General features: G+C 45.4%; 1 protein-coding gene across 10 annotated transcripts in view; it reads right to left on the bottom strand.

The window, feature by feature from the left end:
* LOC133140343 (multiple C2 and transmembrane domain-containing protein 1-like) overlaps positions 1–21,292 on the bottom strand; it is a 171,698-nt gene that overhangs the window by 114,445 nt on the left and 35,961 nt on the right. For all 10 annotated transcript variants that reach the window (XR_009710007.1, XM_061260227.1, XM_061260221.1 and 7 more), the window contains exon 2: positions 2,934–3,048. Coding sequence is in view for 9 of the 10 variants with exons in the window: in XM_061260227.1 (XP_061116211.1) it covers positions 2,934–3,048 (115 nt within the window). In the remaining variant the exon portion in view is untranslated. The remainder of the gene's footprint in view (positions 1–2,933; positions 3,049–21,292) is intronic.

A 21,292-nucleotide genomic window follows, 5' to 3' on the forward strand; every position in this document is an offset into this window, starting at 1 on the left:
CTGGAGATTGAGGCGAGTGAGTATGGGCAGGTTGAGGTGTTTATGGCCTGCAGCTTCAGAGGGAAAGAAACAGGCACTGCACTCCGTGTTACTGACTCCATCCCGCACGACACAATCAGATCCCCAGGTTGTTCACAGGTTGTTCCAGGGACTGTTTCACGAGTTAGCTGGATGTCTGCACTGGCTAGAACCCGTAACCCTCCCAGATCTGGAACATGGACTGAAGTAAAAAGAGGTGTTCTGGGTTTTACTCAGCAAAGTTAGCCAGCGAACCCAGTAAACCTGCTTTGTGAAACAGTGCAGTTATCCAGCGAACCAGTCACACAGCTAAAGGTAAAATAATCACACAACCGAGATGCGAGTATTCCATGCTACTTGGGTCTTGCAGGTATCCCGGGGCTCCGCAGTGATTGAACCGATGTTATTAGGAAGCAGGTCTCCAGCAGAAAGGCCCATTCCGAGGGGAATTTCTCCAGACTGTGTAATTTAATCAGCACTGCAGTATTCGGGTTAACCTTTTTGACAAGGTTGATAAAACACAGATGGAATGCAGATTGAAGCCGCACTTCCGAAGAGGTATCAGTGATTCAGGATGCATAACACTCTCGGAAAAAAAAGACGTTATTTGGCTTGTCTCCATAGGGGAACCCTTTCTAATTCATTATGGAACCCTCTACGGCAGCAATCATCAAATCTGCACCTCAAAACCAAATCCACTCCTTGTTTTATTTTCTCCCAGGTAATTACTGCAGCTGAACAAGTAGTGCTACTGATTGGTCAGACTGCCTTCACACCTGACTCCCAGGTAAAGGGTGGGTGGGAAACCAGCAGTCAAGCTGGGAGCTGGTCTAGCCGTTTCAAAACCTAGCTTGAGCTATTTCAGCAGGGATCAGACATGCAACATTCAACATAAGTTGTAACCATTAGTAATAATGTATGATGCTCAATACTATAGAGTTGTCAAATACAGTTTCCAAAAAGCCATGTGTGTATAAAGCTTGGAAGTCTTTTATTCAAGCATTGGAAATTAAGATTTGTTATGGCAGATTTCTCATTCGTTCTGACCTCTATTCAAAAAGGCTACAGTAAATGCCAGAGCTAATCAATGTCAAAACTTACTGTACAGATCATTAATGAAGCTCTAGTCTTCATTAATGTATAATCATGTAATAATCATCACAGCCCTATCAACAGGTTCAGAGTGAGTGTTTACTGGCCAGAGAAGAAATTACTAAATATTTCCATAAATACATTTTCCATAGGCCTGGGCAAATCCAAAACACCTGGGGCCTCATCTATTATGTCGTTAAAACAAATTCAGCAATGCAAATGATCTGGTCTTACTGCTGACTGAACAACAATAAAAATTAATCCCTGCTGGGCTGCCAGCAAATCAACACCTTAGCAACAAATCCCCAGGAAGTGTTCAGAGTAGCAGACTTCACCAATGGCACAGTAGCGCAAAAATGGACATTAGCTCCAGAAAAGTATGAAATTAAATCGGTGCAACAGCAGTTCAGAACTGTGCTCACCCCCCACCACCCCAGATTCCAGTTGCTGGCTGGATGTACCTCTAGGTGTCGCTGGGGCAGTAACCGATAGGTGCATAAAATAACCCCTAGCCAGCAATAACTACTTTGTACCTTTTGTGCTTGGATCATGTACTCATTTGTGCCCAAAGAGTGACTGTACATGACTGTACCTTCAGGGTACATTTGGGAAATGTGATCCTTGAAGAACAGAAACATACCTCCACTCTCACTTTATCTCTGACAGTGGACTGGTGGGGTGTGTGTGTGATATTTATCCTGTTTAGTAGGGAGTGAATCGTGCTCCCTGTTTGATGCTGGTGCATGCAGTACCTGAGTACCTTTTAAAGCATCAATTCAGTGCCAAATCAAAATAATTGCATTATATACTCATGAACATATTTAATCTAAATGCGTGAGTTGTCCTGACTGAATTTTAAAAAAGTATTTTTTTTTCACAAGTACACCACACTGTTGCATTCTGGGAATAACAACCCAATATCCACTCCTTTTTAGCATTCAAAGACTATAATGCTGTAATCACATTCCTACTGCTCAAAACAGAAATTCAGCCATTTTTAATTGACCAATTAACTATGAACTCTGCTCACATCCCCAACATTTACGGTGAGCAATGCCCTGAGCAGGATAAAAATAAATCAAGCAATATATATACTTTGTTTAAAAAACCTGGAAAGAAGAAGGAAATTATGAAATACAGCAGAGCACTGGAACTAAAGCAATTGAAACATGCCATTGAAACAGAGCTCAACTTTGAGCTCAACTTTGAGTGCTCCACAAAACAGGCACTGAGTGTGCAGCATGAAACTGTACGTAAATTGTCAGTCTACAATTACTTATTGCTCTTTGTTGCGTTTCCGTATAATCACCAGAACAATATAACAATACACAATGATGAGCACATCTTGGCTCACCATTTACCTCTAAACAATTTACCAACACTGCATCAAGCCTGGACTTCAATACCCAGAGTGACTCAGCCTCTGCGACAAGGCCGGGTCAGCGAAGTAGAGAAATGCTTCCCGATATGTGTGAGAAATTTACCTTCAGTTAATTTGCACCTACAGTCTTTTATTCTACTGAGAGAACTGAAACGCCTTGGAGCTCACTTTGTTAGCCCCTTGTGTAAATCACAGAACCTCAGTCAGTACACAGCAGTACATCCATTCGGCAGAGGCTTTTATCCAAAGCGATGAACAATGAGGTCACTGGTACACCTACAAAGCCCAGGTCAGAAAGTATCGCATAAGTAGCAGTCGTCCATTGGCCATTAATGAAGCACACCCTCTTACAAGAGAGGAGTTATGTTGGCTCTGGTACCTTGACACAGAAAGGAGAAATAACACAAAAATAAAAATGTAGGCCAGCTGTATGAGCTCTTACCTCCCCTGTCCCGTATGGCCAGATTATTTCCCCTCTTCAGTACGATGTCCAGCTGGTACATTCCCAGATTGGCAGGCGAGGGCTCCGCATTACTTGGTCCAACTATGTTGATGCCCTGTGGGGTATAACGGGAACGGGGTGTGAATTCACGGCTAGCAAACACACAGACTGTACACACAATATCTAAACGTACTAGGGTTGCTGACAGTACCATGTTAGCAAGTGAGTCCCATATTTCTGAGAAAAATGGCTTGTCCCATGTGGACCCTTTATTCCATTTACTCATTTTGTCAGTAAAACTCCAGATAAATGTGGGGGCTGACTGTGGCTGGGGGTCCCATGGCGTGATGATTGGTGGCATTGTTACGTAAGAGGGGGGGGGGGTGGGGGGTCTCTTGGTGCAACAGCACCCCCTCGGGGTCATTTGGGGAACTGTCTACTAGCACCAGCAGTCCCGGACATGCAGTGTATGACACGCACCCTACACCAGGGATCAGCCAATCACGGTCCTCATGGGCCGAGAACTACTGCTTTTCCACCGTCCCTTTACTTGGGAGTCAGGTGTGAAGACATTCTAGCAAATCGGCAGCACTAATTACCCAGGAGGAAAGAAAACCAGGGCTGGATTTGGAGAGGGTTAGAGTGGATGATCCCATGTATTTCAGAGAGCAAACACGAGTCCTCCCCCTCCAAAATCAACAGACAAAGTCACACTGATGCAAAGGGCTTCAAATTGCAAATCAGTGCTCAAAACGGGTGATGAAGGAAAGAATTTGGACAAATAGTCACTAACAAAATAATTAGCTAATAATTTGCTTCACTGACGCTTACTACCATCAGATTGACTCAGTGAGCTAAGCCTCAGCGCTACGCAAGATTAATTAAAATTGGCACAGCTCAACACCAGAGCTGCAGCCGACGCCGTGCCAAAGGGAAGATCCATGATAACAGCGCTCTGGAACCGAACTTGCCCAGGCTCCAAGCTCTGAAACTATCTATAAATAGCAAATAGCAGTGATCATATCAAAAGTGTAATAAAAATTCCATAACAATTTATTTGAACCCCTTGCCATAACACTGGCATAGCACTGTCATACACATGACATAATAGTTGTCACAAGATGGCATAACATATGACGTCAGTTGATGTCAAATGATATAAAACTGTAATATTTTTAATGGTAAATGTTATGACAGACAGTTACACTCATAAAATTTACTAATAAAGGTATGAAAGTTTTATGTCATTTCACATAACCTGAGATGTTGTGCCATCTTATGACAGCTGTTATGTCATGCGTATGACAGTGTTATGTCAGCCTTATGGCAATGGGTTCAAGTAAAGGGTTACCAAAAATCACTTTGAGTGGAGCTCTGCTTCCCTCTCAATGGATTTTGGAGCCCGTAATGGAGCTATATTTAGAACCCAAAAATGTCCTACTCCAGTTCACGTTGTTCTGTTTTTCGGAGGGAACCCCTGTGGGGGATCCGAGGCAGTAGGCAGGAAGGGGCGGGGCAGCGTGTCTAACAGGAGCGTCGGGACTTCCCCAAAGCTTCAGAGGAGAGAGATGAGACGCGATGATATCTGGGCTAATGAGCTCCTCACTGGCCTGGATATCAGACGATGGCACTAGAGCAGCACTGTGACGAGAGAGAGGACGCAGACAAGCTACTTATAAACCTCCCACCCGGATAGGTCACCTGTTATCACACTCCAGAGAAAGGCAGAGAGATGGAGAGGGAGAAGAGTCTCTTTATCCTGAAGACATGTTCTCTCTGAGACACATACACACACACACACACACACACACACACACATTATCTCTCTCTAACATACACACACACACACAGACACACTGTCACACACATACAGACACACACACACACTCTCGCTCTCTCACACACAGGCTTACACTTTCATACACACACACTCTCTCGTTCTCTCACACATGCACAGGTACACACACACACACCCTCTCTCTCTTACACACACACACACACACACACACACACACATACAGACACACATACAAACACACAGTGGTGTGTTAGAGTCTTCCAGCTGAGCTCCTCGTCACAGTGAGAATGAGTCAGTAGTTTAACACCATGGACTGCCATGAGATCAGACTGGCTTTACACACACCAATTACGATTTTCTTCAATCAACTCAACAGGTGTGAGGCCAATTAAAAAGAGACAGATGGACCCGTGTATGAAAGCTTGTTTCATGTCTTCCATAACACAGGATCAGATCAATTCAAAACAGGATGGGGGCGTATGATTGGCTGCTGCAGGCCGTAGTCGGTGAGTCACAGTGAAAACACTGAAGGAGTCATTCAGGAAGACCCGGTGGATAATCCATACCCAGGCGGCTCCCTCGCGGTTCTGTTTGTAGACGTATTGACCGTAAACGCAGGCCGGGACATATGGACCGGGCCACCAGTTGCTCCTGAACCTGCGGCCCAGGCAGTGTTTAATCAACATTTCAGCCACAGTGGCCTCTCATTAATCTCAGCTAACTGTGCAAAGCAAGTCAAGAAATGTTTATGACAACAATAATTAAGGTCTAACTTAATTACTAACAAGCTGTTGATGTCTGTAAACCAGGAGGTGTCTAATGTGAAAAGGTAGGTGTGTGTGTGTGTGTGTGTGTGTGTGTGGGTGGTGAGTGTTTCTAGGCCAGTGCAGAAAAACTCAATGACCATGATTGGTTAATTTCTTGAAATGGGTGCAGGCAGGATGACTCTCCTCGAGTCGATACCCAGGATTTCTCAGGCTCGTTGTCCAAGGTTTAAGAGGTCTCTTATGTTGGCACAGTGAGGACTACTTCACATGACTAAGATCAGGAGAGTATGATTGTCTCCGCTCAGAGAGGGACCTCAATTTCTTTCACTTTAAAGAAAAATGGCACCCTGGGTTTTTACTTGCTCTGTAGAAGAGTAGCTGTGCTCCTCATGAAAACGAGCTATCAGCCAACTCTCTAAACGTGCAGATACACAGCCCAAAACTATTGCAGAGGCGGCGTATGGAATAGGCTGGGGAGGCTAAGCCTTCCCTCAATTCTAATTAAAATAAAAAAATTAAAATCTGCCGATTATTCACTGAGGATTACTCTGGCCTATATTGACTACTGAACATTGGCCATCAATGTTTGTGAATGGTCATTCATAAGAATAATATAACGGTACACACCACCTCCACATGCTTAATATGTCAATAACATACAGTGTGCGATGTCATCACTGATACAGCAGGGGACCTTTCCATGACGTGCACCATATGCCCGACTGCAGAGACTGACATTAGCATTTATCGCAGTAGCACTCGTGGAGGTGTTACTTGGCACTTATGATTCAAAGAAGACAAAACAAATATCGCCAAATAGCTGGTACTGTTGGCGTACGTACTTTGTATTTATGATGTGTTGCTGTACATTGTATGCTTTTCACGTAACTGCATTGATGTAACTGGCTGTATGTACTAAACTCCATTCAAGGGAAATAAATAATATATCAATCTCTACCTGTAACCTTGCTGTTATCCAGTTCCTAAGGGGAGTCAGGAGGGACTCTCTCTCACCTCCACATTATTTTAATCATTTTGGGTTCACAGCAAATAAATCAAGGGCAGACGGCTCAAACTACGCACTCTCGTTCCTTTCTGAGAAATGAGACTAGCAATCGCCCACCTTGATGGTTTCTTGTTTTTTCAAACTTGTTTTAAGTAAACTCATACCTACAGTTTGTTTTATTAAGGGAAATACACACTGTTCTCACTGATAATGGCGGGTCACTGTGCTCCGAATGAGCCTGTTCTGTTGGCTGTACAGCTAAGAGTAGTGGTGGGCACGTCATACTACCCTAGCCAATCACAGAGTCCCCCATCTTATCCCACACTGTGAATGGGCGTGTCATACTACCCTAGCCAATCACAGAGTCCCCCATCTTATCCCACACTGTGTGAATGGGCGTGTCATACTACCCTAGCCAATCACAGAGGCCCCCATCTTATCCCACACTGTGTGAATGGGCGTGTCATACTACCTTAGCCAATCACAGAGTCCCCCATCTTATCCCACACTGTGTGAATGGGCGTGTCATACTACCCTAGCCAATCACAGAGTCCCCCATCTTATCCCACACTGAGAATGGGCGTGTCAGACTACCCCAGCCAATCACAGATTCCCCTCCCTCAATGAATGCCCACAAGACTATGCATGCAACACACACACACACATAATCCAATACCTACAGCCAAAACACACAGCACCATACACTCGCATGAATAATAGACAGACCCGATCGTAAATTAGCCGCCAGAAATAAATGAGACATAACAGTACTGCACACTCAGGATCTGTGAAGCATAACGAAGAGAACACAGTATTTATGATTACAGTATCCATGTTTACCAAGAGGAGAAAGGAGAACCCTTAGATCAATAAGGAACCTGAACCTGATGTGATGTCAGCAGCACAAGCTCAACTGCAGCCATTTTAAAACCTCACCTTGGCCAGACAGGCCCGGGGTGAGAGGATTTGGTCCACAGTGGCAGGGCTGTGGCTTCCCATTAAAACTCTCATTTACAGCCATTTTGTCACCATGTCTGTGACGAACTGTCTGCACAGAAGACCATAAAGTATGGTCATTATTGTAGAATTACTCATTTCAGCCATTCCCAAAGCAGCATCCTTCAGTTGATTACTACAGTTTCCGAGCTTAATTACTTCTGAAGCAGTCATAAAACATGGGGGTATTCATATTCTTGTCCATATTCTTTGATAAATAAGCATTTAGCCATGCAGTTATACCCACAAAGAAAAATGCTTTTGCAGTTTTTTTCCACCAGTGGTTCTTCTGTAATCATTTGGTTGATCAAAAAATCCATTACATACCCATTACATCTTAACTTTCTGATAAATTAAAAGTAAATAAACACGACCGTAGCCTTTCATGTCATGTCATTTGGCTGACGCTTTCAGAACACAAGCCGCTAGCTCTGATCTTTGTTTGGTTCTAATAACAAGTGAAGATGAGCACATTGGATGGGGAAAGAATATGCTCCTCTGCTTCATCACCTAAATCAGTGGTACAAACCATGGTAGACCTTTAGGACCACACCTTATACACAAATAAAGGTACAGTGGAAATGCATTTACTGAATGTACCCTGAATGGTACAATAATATTTTCTGGATAATAAAAAGTAAAAAAAGGTACACATCAATGAATGATTAAAACCATGGCTCGGGGTACAATTGTATGCACTCATAAGGTACCACCACAGTGTTGGTACCCGTTTAGGCACTTGTTTTCCGAGGGTGTAGCTCTTCTCATCGGTTAGGTGCCATCGTTGTAATATTGGTTAAAGCCTGGTTGTCTTATTTGTTCTGCAGATTCTCATTCCTGGCAGAATATTCCATGGAGAATAATTAACACGCCAGCCTCAGACAGGAAAGCCCTGTGGTGGATGCGGAGTGTGCTTCTGATTTTCACAACAGACTGAAAGAAAGGAATCTGCTCTTTTGGGAACTTCAGGGACTTGCATATTTGCCTTTCTCTATTTACCCCCTTCTGCAGTAAAATGAGAAGCCGGTTGGAAATTAATTGCAGTCTATGAATTAGAAATGACGATGATGGAGTTTCAGTCTCCAGGGCTCGGGCGGAGAGTATTGTAAATGTCTGATGATATGAAATCACACACCAGCGTCTAGGACTAGGAGTATTCCATTTCACACACCAGCGTGCACCAACTGCTGCAGGACACAGGAAAGAGCAACGGGCCATTCAAGAACATTCACACACACACACACACACACACACACACACACACACACACACACACACAAACGCAGACACACGACTCAAACACACAAAGCATGTGCACACACAGACAGACAAACACACAAAGAGCATGCGTGCACACACATACAGACACAGAAACATGCACAGACAGACCCAAACACACACACACACACACACACACACACACACAAACGCAGACACACGACTCAAACACACATACGCATCCACAGTCACACACGCATACACACACACTCAAACACACAAAGCATGTGCACACACATACAGACACAGACACATGCACAGACAGACCCAAACACACACACACACACACAACAGCACACTTGAAAACACACCCCCAGACAGCAAAGCACACAGCATTGCACATAGGTACGGACACAAACTGATGGATGTAAGTGGCATTCAGTTCTACAACCTGCTGTACTAATCAGCACACAGAAACCACATATATTCAATCAGGAATCTAAGTAAGTGCCTATCCAAATGCCTGTAGCTGTAATTACTTTATAATCATGACATAATTTAACATTTTAGACTCACCCACAGGTTTGCTGCCTGCAGGAATTCAGTGCGATGGTGAGAACAGATATGGGTCATAAACAGACACCTGCTATCAACTGCACACAACCATACGCAGCCACACACACACACACACACACACACACATCCGCACACACGCAGGGTTAAGTGCTCATGTATACAGACAAGTCTGCCATCTTTAAATCATCATCTCCCCATCTTTCAACAAAATTAGCTATAGGCCTAGTTATGGAACGGGAATTCTGACAAGCAGACATTTTCTGAGGATTCTCATTTGTTATTTACCATGTACTGTACAGGGTGATATTTGTTCTATAGACTCAGAACCCCGAGGCGAAAAACATGTCATTTTGCCACAGCATGCCTCTTCCATTAAGCAAGAGCATTATGAACAGTCCCCTTCAAGCACTGTGCTGATCGAGAGCAAGAAAAACCAGCACCATATCTAACGCGTGACTGCCATTTACAACCGGAACTCCATCTCCATCCCTCTCTAGAAAATAAATAAAACTGTCTGACAAACAAAAGGCATCCGCCTGAATTAAAAGTCATTTTGATTCCACCAGTAAAAATGATCAATATTATGCGCAAACTGCCAAATGCTCTACAGATTCGATTTCGCTATTTACAAGCTGGTGGGTGAACCTCATTGTTTGCTGAAGGCACACAGACGACTCCACATTAATTATGTCCTTCAGCGTAATAGGACGGAAAGGTTTACTCCGGCCTGCTCCCATCATGCACTGCTGCAACGCCACAAATCTCCGGGCAAGGCCAGCGGAGCAGCAGCTCTGCTGCAGAGGGGGCGGGGGGAGGGTGGGGCATACAGGGGGGAGGGTCAGGAAGCCAGCCACCGATCTGTCGCACTGCTCCTCAATGCTGCTGCATAATTTATGGAGCTTATTCTTTATTTATTTACCGATTCATTCCCATCCATCATTCGGCATCAGGAGTGTTCCCCTCGTCCAGAGGGTTCTGTACAGCCGTTCAATGGGTCCCCAGTCACTGACCCCATCTCGCTCACTCACACACACACACACACAGGAGACATCCATTTTCCACACACAAAATTCACTCGCACAGACACACCCAAAACACCAACTATATACACACACAAATACACATGAAAACACCACAAATCCAGTACAAACACATACAATCCCAAAAACACAAGTTATGCACACATACGCCCATGTATGCACACACACCCGGAGTCTTCTCAGCTCCTACACTCAATAAGCCGTGAAGTTTGTACTGATGGTCAGCTGTGAAGCGCGAAAAACCAGGAGAGAGGAAGGGCTGAACCACCGGGGTGAAGGATCTAAAACACACCGACACACCCGGAGAATCAACAACTGTAGCGAACAACCCGCAGTGGAGTGCAGAGACTCAATTTAAATGACCTTGTTTGGATCTGGCACCTGAGCTTTCAGGCTATGACATCGCTGGCAACAAAAGCAAGAACTGAAGCCAGAAAGAAGCACAAATAGGAATGTAAGAGGATGACTTACTGAGCATTACAAGGTGCTGAAAAGCTTGAGCCAGGAGTAAGCATTGACAGAGGGGAGGGAGGGAGGGAGGGAGGGGGGCAAACAGGCATGATGGAGCTGGGTAACAAGCTCCACCATGGAGCAGACTGCTCAAAGTCATTACTACACACCCAGAACCACTTATGAGGCCTTTATGATTTACCATTTAAAATGTAAACCTGGTGTGAGTGGTCTGAGATGGACTGGCGACCTGTCCAGGGTGTATTCCTGCCTTTCGCCCAATGTATGCTGGGATAGGCTCCAGCCCCCCTGCGACCCTGATCAGGATAAGCGGGTTCAGATAATGGATGGATGGATGGGTGTGAGTGGTCTACAATGATTCCACCATTCTATCCACACCTTCAAAACAGGTGAGGGAGGTTAACTGTGTAATCAGCTGCTTTGATTGGTCAATTAAGTGGCAAGTAACAAGAAATGCCAGCCAGGTTTGTGGCTCAACAAGGCTGGCGTTGGGGGATCCCTGCTCCAGCAGCACCAGAGTTCTGAACGATTTTGGTGTGGTCGTCACTGTTAATGCCAGGGCGGGCCATATCTGTTTCTGGATTTAGACCAACTTCTGCTCTTAATGATTTTATGCTCTTAATTAGCCACGTTCAGTGGTCTAGACAGCTGCCGATAAATTTTGTTGTCTTGTAGCATTTTATAGTGGTCTAATTTACGAGTGAATCGGCCATGGTGCATATGGCTAATTAGCTGATTGAGGCAGGGAAACTGCTGGCAGCAGAACCCTGCGTACACACCGGCCCTCCAGGACTGGAGCTGCCCATCCCTGGTTTTGCTTATTGCTTGCATAAATGCTCTGTATCCAATCAGCCATTCAAATCATCCAGCCAACAGCCAAGTAATCAATCATTTCATCCTTCAATCTAATTTATCGCAGCAGTCAATGCTCTCCCGCTGTGTTACAGTGGTCATGCAAAGCGCAACATGAAAAGTTACTTATTTATGAATTCGGCGTAACTGCTTACTTTTGATAAATCAGCGTGGATGTCAAGGGACGTGAATATACAGCCTGAACTCTGAGAACCTTTCCGATCAAGAAATCGCCTACTCATGCAGCAGCCACGCTATACGAGAACGAGGGAGACCATTTGCAATACGAACCTAAGATCTCCTCTACTGGAAAGAAAAACAGGAATTGCAAGATTGAGTAAGACATTGTCCTGGATACAACTTGAGGGCAAGGCAATGCCCAATACACAAACATGACAGGGCCCTTGTTGGGCTTTTTCTCTACAGAGTAGGACTCGGGAATCAGTCTCTCATGATCATATGTTGTGTTCTCAAAGTTCCATCGTGCTTAGAATGAGTGCGGTCACTTGTGAGTCTCTAAAATTAGCCATCTGTGGCCATCTGGCTCTTTCAGTCCTGTTCCCACGGGATTATGGGTATTCAGGGTCGGCTGTGCAGAACACAGTCCGCGGTGCCTTATCTTCTGCAGCCTGGCGGAATTCAGAGCTCCCTGTTCTGTTCTGAACAGGCCACGCAATGCCCACAATGCATCACCCACGAGTTCCCACAGTCCTATTCGGGAGAAAGGGCATGTCCAGCCGGAGAGCTACACCAACAGAGAGGTGTATCTAGCACACTAGCAGGTGTCAAAAGTGCTATAAAAAAAAAAACAAGATGGCCGACTGAAATAGAGTTTTTAGATATATTCTTCAGTGATGGCAACTGAAAAAAAAAAAGATGAAAACCCGGTCATGGTATCATGGTGAGACAAAATGAGAAGCTGAGACACGTAAGGGGAGAGATCAAATGCAATATTCTGACAGATTCTAACACCTCCTCAATTTATCAAGATAATCCTACGGCCGTGTTCTCAAGACTATCAGAGGGCTCACGACGAGAGGGCTGCTCTAAACACGTCTCCCGATATAGCAAGGGGACATGAATCATAACATCTGCCTTCGTCAATCACAGACAAAAACTCAAGAACGTTCCTTTATTCTCTGCTGCCGAAGTTTCAGCCTCCCCCAACAGGTAAAGAAGTGGTGAGTCACTTCCCTGGATCTTCTCCTACAAGGTCCGAGGTACAGAAATATCAGCTCTCACTGTGCAAATCCCGCTCTGTTATTAGTCATAAAGCCCCCCCCCCCCAACCCTGGAACCAACCTCCTCCCTCAACATCTCCCACGGCAGCAGACACTGAGACCTCATTAACTTCGCCAAAACGTAAGTCTGACTGACAGTCCGAGTTCCCAAACTGTGGCGAGTGTGGCCCTCTGTGGACACGTGAAACTGATGAAGCTGTCCTCTGAGGGGGACACAGCCTCCAGGCTAATGAGTCCCGCTATTTGCTAATCCGCCTTCGGAGGGCCTAACTGCCACTTTCGAACAAGGGCTGTCCGTGCGGCCATTTGTCTGCAAGCCTGAGGGAAGCAGTGAAAAGCACCTTCAGCTTAAGGGAACTTTATTTCATCTTGCTGCTTTTTGCAGCTAAAATAGATCAAGTGCTCAAGAGGTCTTGTGTTGATCATCTGTCTTCTGAGTCCCAGAAAAGATCCTAATGTGCCTATGGCTCGCTCTAATTAGCGGCGTACCCGATAGCGTTTCTTTTTGTTTGTTTCACGTCAACGCTGTGATGATCTGTGGAACTCCTGGAAGCGTGGGCATCGTGGGGATTTCACACGTGTCAGAAACGCAATGTGGAGACCGCAGCAGATGGTGCTGTTCCATTCCTGCGTTCAGTGTTTATTACTGACGGGGCGGGGGGGGATCGAGCCACACGCATGTTCCTGTCACTCATCCTCAAGGGGTGTTCTTCCGCGTCAAACAATGACACGGGCGTTTAGACAACTAAATGGCCAATCAACTCCCTGCTTCTCGGCGGTAGGAAAATGGCAGATTTAACATGGCTTTTACAAAGTAGAAGCCCGGACTCTTTGTGTGTGTGAATTTGCACATTAAGGTGTACATCAGTCGTATCACTATAAACTGTGGGCGGGCGGACTCTCGCAGTGAGAGATTAAACTGTACGCTGTAATAAAAGGGTCTCCTGTACATTTCTGCACTGCCTGCTGAGTCAGACACATAGAGAGGCATTACAAACTGCCAGTTACAGTAGGCAGCCGTGCTAATGAGAACCGCGCTCATCTATCAAGAGACGGACAGAGACACAATGAGACACGATGAGAGCCCCAAAGAGAGAGAGAGGAGAGAGAGAGAGAGAGAGAGAGAGATGGAGACTGAATGAAATTGAACAGGTTAGATTCTGAGTTTATCTGCCTCTTATAGGCTAAAGTGTATTGTTGTTGGCTGATAATTGAAGCCTTGACTTTGGCTTTACATTTGACAGCTCTATTCCTGTGATGGATTGGCAGCCTGTCCAGGGTGTATTCCTGGCTCCCGCCCAATGCATGCTGGGATAGGGTCCAACACCCCCCACCCCCCCCACCCCACCCACTTATCCTGAACAGGAAAAAGTGGGTTAGACAATGGATGGACGGGTATTCGTGTCATACTAATAATAAACTGAACTGAATTAAGCTTCGCTGAGAGAGAAACAGAGAGAATTCCTTTAAGAACACGACACATGTCCCAAGAGAAAGTGTTATAAAACATGAATATATTAACATATAAAACATATGAGCAATTTCATTGCTGCTATTTAAGTTTATGAATCGTCACTGTTACCATGTCATTTGTGCTGTTTATTCTATTAACTATTTATTTATTAACATCATTCATTCATTATCTTAACCTGCTTATCCTGAACAGGGTCGAAGGGGGGCTGGAGCCTATCCCAGCATACATTGGGCGAAAGGCAGGAATACACCCTGGACAGGTCGCCAGTCCATCGCAGGGCACACACACCATTCACTCACACAATCATACCTATGGGCAATTTAGACTCTCCAATCAGCCTAACCTGCATGTCTTTGGACTGTGGGAGGAAACCGGAGTACCCGGAGGAAACCCATGCAGACACGGGGAGAACATGCAAACTCTGCACAGAGAACCCAGGACCTCCTTGCTGTGAGGCGGCAGTGCTACCCACTGCACCATCCGTGCCGCCAAAAACTAGAACAGTCAAGTAAATCTGTTCCCTTGCTGTGTTGCGGGACAGAGACACGAGTCTCTCACCTCACTACCCATTGGCAGGGTTGTCAGATGTCCTGTTTCCGTTTGTCAGGTTTTCAAATAGTCACTACGGGTCCTGTTTGTTGTCCCAACTGGACGATGTACTGGTTTGAGTAATTGACGGAAGAAAGTTTTGTAGAAGTTGGTAATGAATTAGTGTGTGAAAGACTCCTCGCTAGAATGGCCACTGGGTCTGAGGTTGGTGCAGAGAGGGACCCCAACCTCCAAAACCACCTTATTCGCGATTCACTTCCACCATGTTGTCCGGTTTCAACAAATCCCCGAAATCGGTGGACTGTATCGCAATTACAGCAATCCCACCACGGCCAAAAACTGAGCTCAATGATGCGTCCAACCTGATCACCCACTACCTCCCACAGGGCTCACAATGTCACTGGTTCTCACACAGCTACATGATCGGAGACAACATGGCACGGTCATTACGCAACTAGGGTTACATCCCCAAAACCACAGGTTCTGTTTCACCTCTACTCAAAGAACATGACTTATACCATCACCACATATCCAGAAAACTCACCACTATCTGGAGGAGAGTTAAAGATCAGTTGGTAAAGAGAAAACATGGGCAACTGAAGGATGGATTTACTGAAGAATGAGCCATTTGTGAATGACATGCCACGAAAGAAATTCAGCATAATTTGTGAACTGTTGCTTCAATGACTTCAATGTTGCTTTTAATTTCATGTGTTTTTGGTCACGGAAGACCGAGCACTGAAGAATCAGTGCATTCATGAAAAACTGAAACTAAAACTGACTCAAACTAAACCTGCACCTGGTTTAGTCTACCAATGTGTGGTGGGCCAGTATAGGACTCAACTCCGCATATTAGTTTTATTATTTTGTTGCACTGAAACTCACGGGTCTGGGAAAGTTTATGGCCGTTACTCATATACCTACAAGATGGTGGAGGCACTTATGTTACTCTACCTTTCTTAATTCACCCAGGGGAAGAGTGTCTGGAGAATGAATGAATGTTATAATGAATGCAAGTGGGCTGACATTACTTGAGCTAATGGGAAAGCTTAATGTGGAAACCTGACATGAATGTGCTGGAACCACTTCCATTAGTCTTCTGGCAGTCATGCGTTTTGGCATCAGGCCTGTGTCAAATACGTAACTGTTTTGGACTCAAACTTTTCTACGCTTTACTGAGCTTGTCTGCTGTATTGGAACCTATGAAATACTCCACCATCCGGTCCTCTTGGTTGGCTCAATTGCACCAGGCAAGATCAATCGAGCACGGACAAGTAACTGAATCCGAGATAGTGACGTATTTGACCCAGGTCTGGTGCCAATGCGCGTGATTGCCGAAAGACTAAAGGAAGTGCGGCTGGCGTCGTTCAGCGTAACGGACGCTGCTGTGTGAAGAACCTGCAGCGCGTAAACCTGCACTGCAGCGGCATTCAGCCAGAGTACCTTTCACACATCACTCAAACTTCACAACCCGGTGATGAGCCATACAGACCAGTCCGTCACAGAGACCCTCACCGCACCCAGGAGGAAACCCAGTGCATCCAAAGTGCTTCTGCGGCTGTTTGCGCTGAACGGCAGGAAGTGCAGGTGCATTTAAAAGCGTAAATGCTTTTTCAGTTAAAAAAGAAAGGGGGAAAAAAATCCCCCCTTGGACATGTCATACGCACTCCTGGTTTGGGAATCAATAGGCAATTTAAATGGGCCATTAGAGAAATCCCCCCCGTATAATTCGGACCGGCCGATTAAATATGTAATAAGCACTCACACACTTACAGCATGCATTAGTGGGTCGTGCTGAAAGCGTGCTAAAGTTGTATGGGAATTTGTCCCGAGGCAAACAAAAAAACTTTCTCTTCCTGTTACGGATCTATATCGCTCCCAAAACTATGAATCCCACTTACCTACACGCCTGGGTTTACGTCAGCCCCCATCACCCTTCAATAAAAATAGATTTTTCTTCTGCCCCAATTTCATTTTATGGGCTGCACTCGGGGGTCAGCCTTGAGTGGATTGGAAACAGCATTAGAGTAAACGAGCGCAGAATAGCCATATACAGGGGCACGGCAAGCAAAGAAATGAATAAATTCAACTGATATTACACAATAAGGAAACATATTACTCTGAACACACCTATGAAACCTAGAGGAGGGCTTCACGATCACACCAATATAATCCCTCTGCTGACGAAGGCTTGCAATTCGACAGCTTTTACCCACCACCGCTGGAACCACAGCGATGCTGTCAATTATGACATCACAGGTAACTTTGTCCTGTCTTGTTAGCCAGGGTGACCATGGTAACAACCGAATCGGTTTCATGTCAGGTGTGAACTAAGCACTAGCGCAAAGCACCAGCTTCCCAGAATGCACTTCAGAGCCAGTGGTAACCCAACTTATAATTACGCTCTCAATGTGGACAAGAGAGCTCCTACCTCATAAATCTATTTTATTAACACAATATACTACCGTACATAGGGGATGCCTTTAGACCACAAGCTGTTTTAGTGTAATAGACGCTGCTATTTGGCAGTTACTTATATGGCTTATACTGTATATCGATTTTAACTTTAATGGTTATTCCATTATATTTATATGGGAGAATGTATGGATCCACCCTGCAAAACAATTTTAATCACCGTGCTACACACCTGGGATTCTAACCACACACACAAACACAGACACACACAAACATGCAGAAGTCTATGCACACACATACTGCACATATGTACACATGCATTCACACACATATAAACACATACACACACCTACACATGCACACACGCACACGTGTGCGCACACAGACACAAAAATTTATTTGCACAAATTCACATATGGTAGAAAATTCAGGTTTAAAATGGGCTCAAACATACAGTATAATGGTCGGGTTACAAACCATATTCTTTCAGCCTGATGTAAATTGGGGACACCATAGATGTACAATTAGCTCTTAGCACCAAGAAGAAACACTAAAATTGTGATTTATGAATGAGGGCCATTTGCACTGGCAGCATAGATGCCTACAGCTTGTGACAGAATAACAAATAGACATCTGCTTTATACAACATATTTTATGCATACACTGTTTCATAAATATAGGGCTGGCCTTTATGCTCCTTTTAGAGGAGACTCTTTCCTCAGGAAGCAGTAGTGTAAGAACCTGTCTTGAGAGCTTCTCCATAGCGCCTCACCTGAGACAGACACCTGGACACTAATCTACCTGAGAGACACCTGCACACTAATCTACCTGAGACAGACACCTGGACACTAATCTACCTGAGAGACACCTGCACACTAATCTACCTGAGACACCTGCACACTAATCTACCTGAGACAGACACCTGCACACTAATCTACCTGAGACAGACACCTGCACACTAATCTACCTGAGACAGACACCTGCACACTAATCTACCTGAGAGACACCTGCACACTAATCTACCTGAGAGACACCTGCACACTAATCTACCTGAGACAGACACCTGCACACTAATCTACCTGACACAGACACCTGCACACTAATCTACCTGAGAGACACCTGCACACTAATCTACCTGAGACAGACACCTGCACACTAATCTACCTGAGACAGACACCTGGACACTAAGTTACCTCAGCGGACCGAAAGTCCAGGGTCCCCACTCTTTTCCACACCTTGTTTCCAGGACATAGATTATGATTATAGGGATGGGGGAGAGCTTGCAATTGCCGGAGGGGGGTGGGGGGGTTGTGGTTGATCGCAGACTTGGTGGTGGGAACTGTGGTTTGCTAGCTTATAATGTTACAGAAATATTTTGGGCAGTTTTCTTGTTTTCCATGACTTTCGCATTTGAGCACCTTAGGCCTTTAAGGCGAGCCTGGTGTAGCCCTCGCTAACCGGTGCTAGCGCAGAAGGTGGAGTTTAAGCTCCTGCCGGGCGTCGGGAAGCAGAGGCTGTGACTTTGAAGCGATTACCTGCGGTAAGTGGTTCGGGGCAGCGACAGGACCGCTTTGAGACCTTTTACTGTGATCGGTGGGGCCGCCCTTCAGCCAAAAGAAACGCCATCCGATCACAAAGGTCTGTTCAAAGTGACAGGAATTACAGCGCGCGCGTCGGCTGTGTCCGTAATGTCTCCCTCTACACCCACCCTCTTTATAAATATGAGGAAACCGGCTGAGGAGAGGCTCCATAATGATGGGGATGGAGGGAACACAGCGCTGTAATGGTGCTGACCTATTCTCAGGAGGCAGCTCGCCGTGGCGCCCATGTATAGGAATATATAGCACCAATCAGCACACAGGGCCAAGAGGACAGAGGCCCTCACAAGCGACCCGACTTGTATAATGCATAAGCTCGCGCTGAAAAAAAGTCTGTCTTAACAAGCGTTTTAATCTTGAGACTTAAAACTTAAAACCTTTTTTTCTTCTCTCAAGTCGACAATATTAGCTTGTTTTAAGGTACTGTATGCCTGACACGTGAAATTGTCACCTGGCAAATCTTGAAATGAGTCAAACTGACTCACATCATTGGCAATATTTTTTTGTCTTATTTAGCAGAAAAGTCAGAGAAATTCGATCTTAAGCCTATTTATATAAGACTAAAATGCGTGTTGAGATTGAGAAGAATACACGGTTATCAGACACTGATCTGAATGGCGGTGTTTGAAAGCCTCTCTCCCCTCCAGAGGAGCCTGTCAGAGCCGGGCCCTGGCTCAGGTCCAGCCCGGCTGCAGGCACCGGTCGGCCCGTGCTGGGAGGGAGTGTCAGGTACAGCTGACGCTGCAGAGGGCTTCCTGTCACAAGCACTGCGGCTTTCCTCACACTGCCACCCTCACCCCCAACCCACCATCCACATATATATACAAATATATATATATATATATATATATATATATATATATATATTTTGGGATTAGACAAGAGAAATATCAGAAAGGGGGGAGGGGGGGCCAGGAGGGAGGACTAAGGTACAGTTTGGTGTGTTTTTAGTCTGCGTCGAAATAGGGGGAGGGATTCTGGTAGGCAAGTCATTCCACCACTGAGGAACCAGAATGGGAAACAGGCGTGAACGTGCAGCTTGACTGCCAGGTGCTCGTAGTGAGGGAACCATAAGGCGACCAGAGCTGGCAGACCGGAGTGGTCTAGCTGGGGAGTAGGGAGTGATTAAGGATTGTATGTAAGGTGGGGCAGTCCCCTTAGCAGCCTGAAATGCCAACACTAGGGCCTTGAATCGAATGCGTGCGGCAATAGGAAGCCAGTGGAGGCCAATGAGGAGCGGGGTGACATGAGCCGACCTGGGCTGACTGGTGATCAGGCGGGCTGCAGCATTCTGGACCAGCAGGAGGGGTTTGATGGCACAAGCTGGGAGACCGGCTAGGAGGGAGTTGCAGTAATCCAGGCGGGAAATGATGAGCGCCTGGACTAGGAGCTGGGTGGCTTTCTCCATCAGGAGATGATGGATATGGCGAATACTGTAGAGGAAGAACCTGCAGGTTCTGGCAGTGGAGGATACATGTGGAGGGAGAGCGTAAAGAATACATGCATAGGATGTATTTCTGAAGAAAAACTAACAGCATGAAACAGGCCAATTTTAGAAAGTTATTGAATCCTTCCACTGCAAGACTTCCTGTGCCTTTCTAAGGTTTGGCTGAACTGTAAAGAGTTCTGGCAGCAAAATCCATCACACTGCAAAAACAAACCAAAAAACAAGTCCATCCCAACAAGCATTTTAGTCTTATATTTAGACTTCAAATCTTATTTCTATACTCATTTCAAGATTTGCCAATGGGGTAGGAACATTTCCCTTGACAAGCAAAGTTCATTTAAAACAAGTTAATATGTTGTACTCCAGAGAAACAAAATAAGATTTTAAGTCACACTTATTAAGACAGACTGTTTCGCTTTCTGCACTGTATTGTCCAGCTGCAGAGGTGCACAGCAGAGACGGGAGATTGCGGGGTCCCTTCGCCTGCCACATACACCCTGGTTTCTACGGATACGGGGCGCTTTCCGCGCCATCCAGACCCCACCATTTTGAAGTGCGACCGGATAGATTTGAATGTGAAATGAGTCATGATTACCATCTAAAAGAGCCGGTGGTTGTATGTGGACCGGAATCGGAGATAACTTAACCACAACAATCAGGATTTACATGCAGTGCAGCCAAAGCTCTCTGTATGGAAGATCTTTCCAGAACAATGTGGTTCATGAACGTCGCATCACCGAAAAGGCGCCCAATGTTGTTGTAAGAGAAAATGGCAAAAGGTTTGGTTAAACATACCACTATATGCACCTATATGTAAGACACCCACCTGATGTGTGCTTTCCACATCCAACAGGCACTTTTCCACCAGGATTCAATTCAGGTATTTCGTAACTGTTTCAGGAAAGCGCATT

The sequence above is a fragment of the Conger conger genome, chromosome 11 (genome assembly GCF_963514075.1).
Source record: "Conger conger chromosome 11, fConCon1.1, whole genome shotgun sequence".
Lineage (NCBI taxonomy): Eukaryota > Metazoa > Chordata > Actinopteri > Anguilliformes > Congridae > Conger > Conger conger.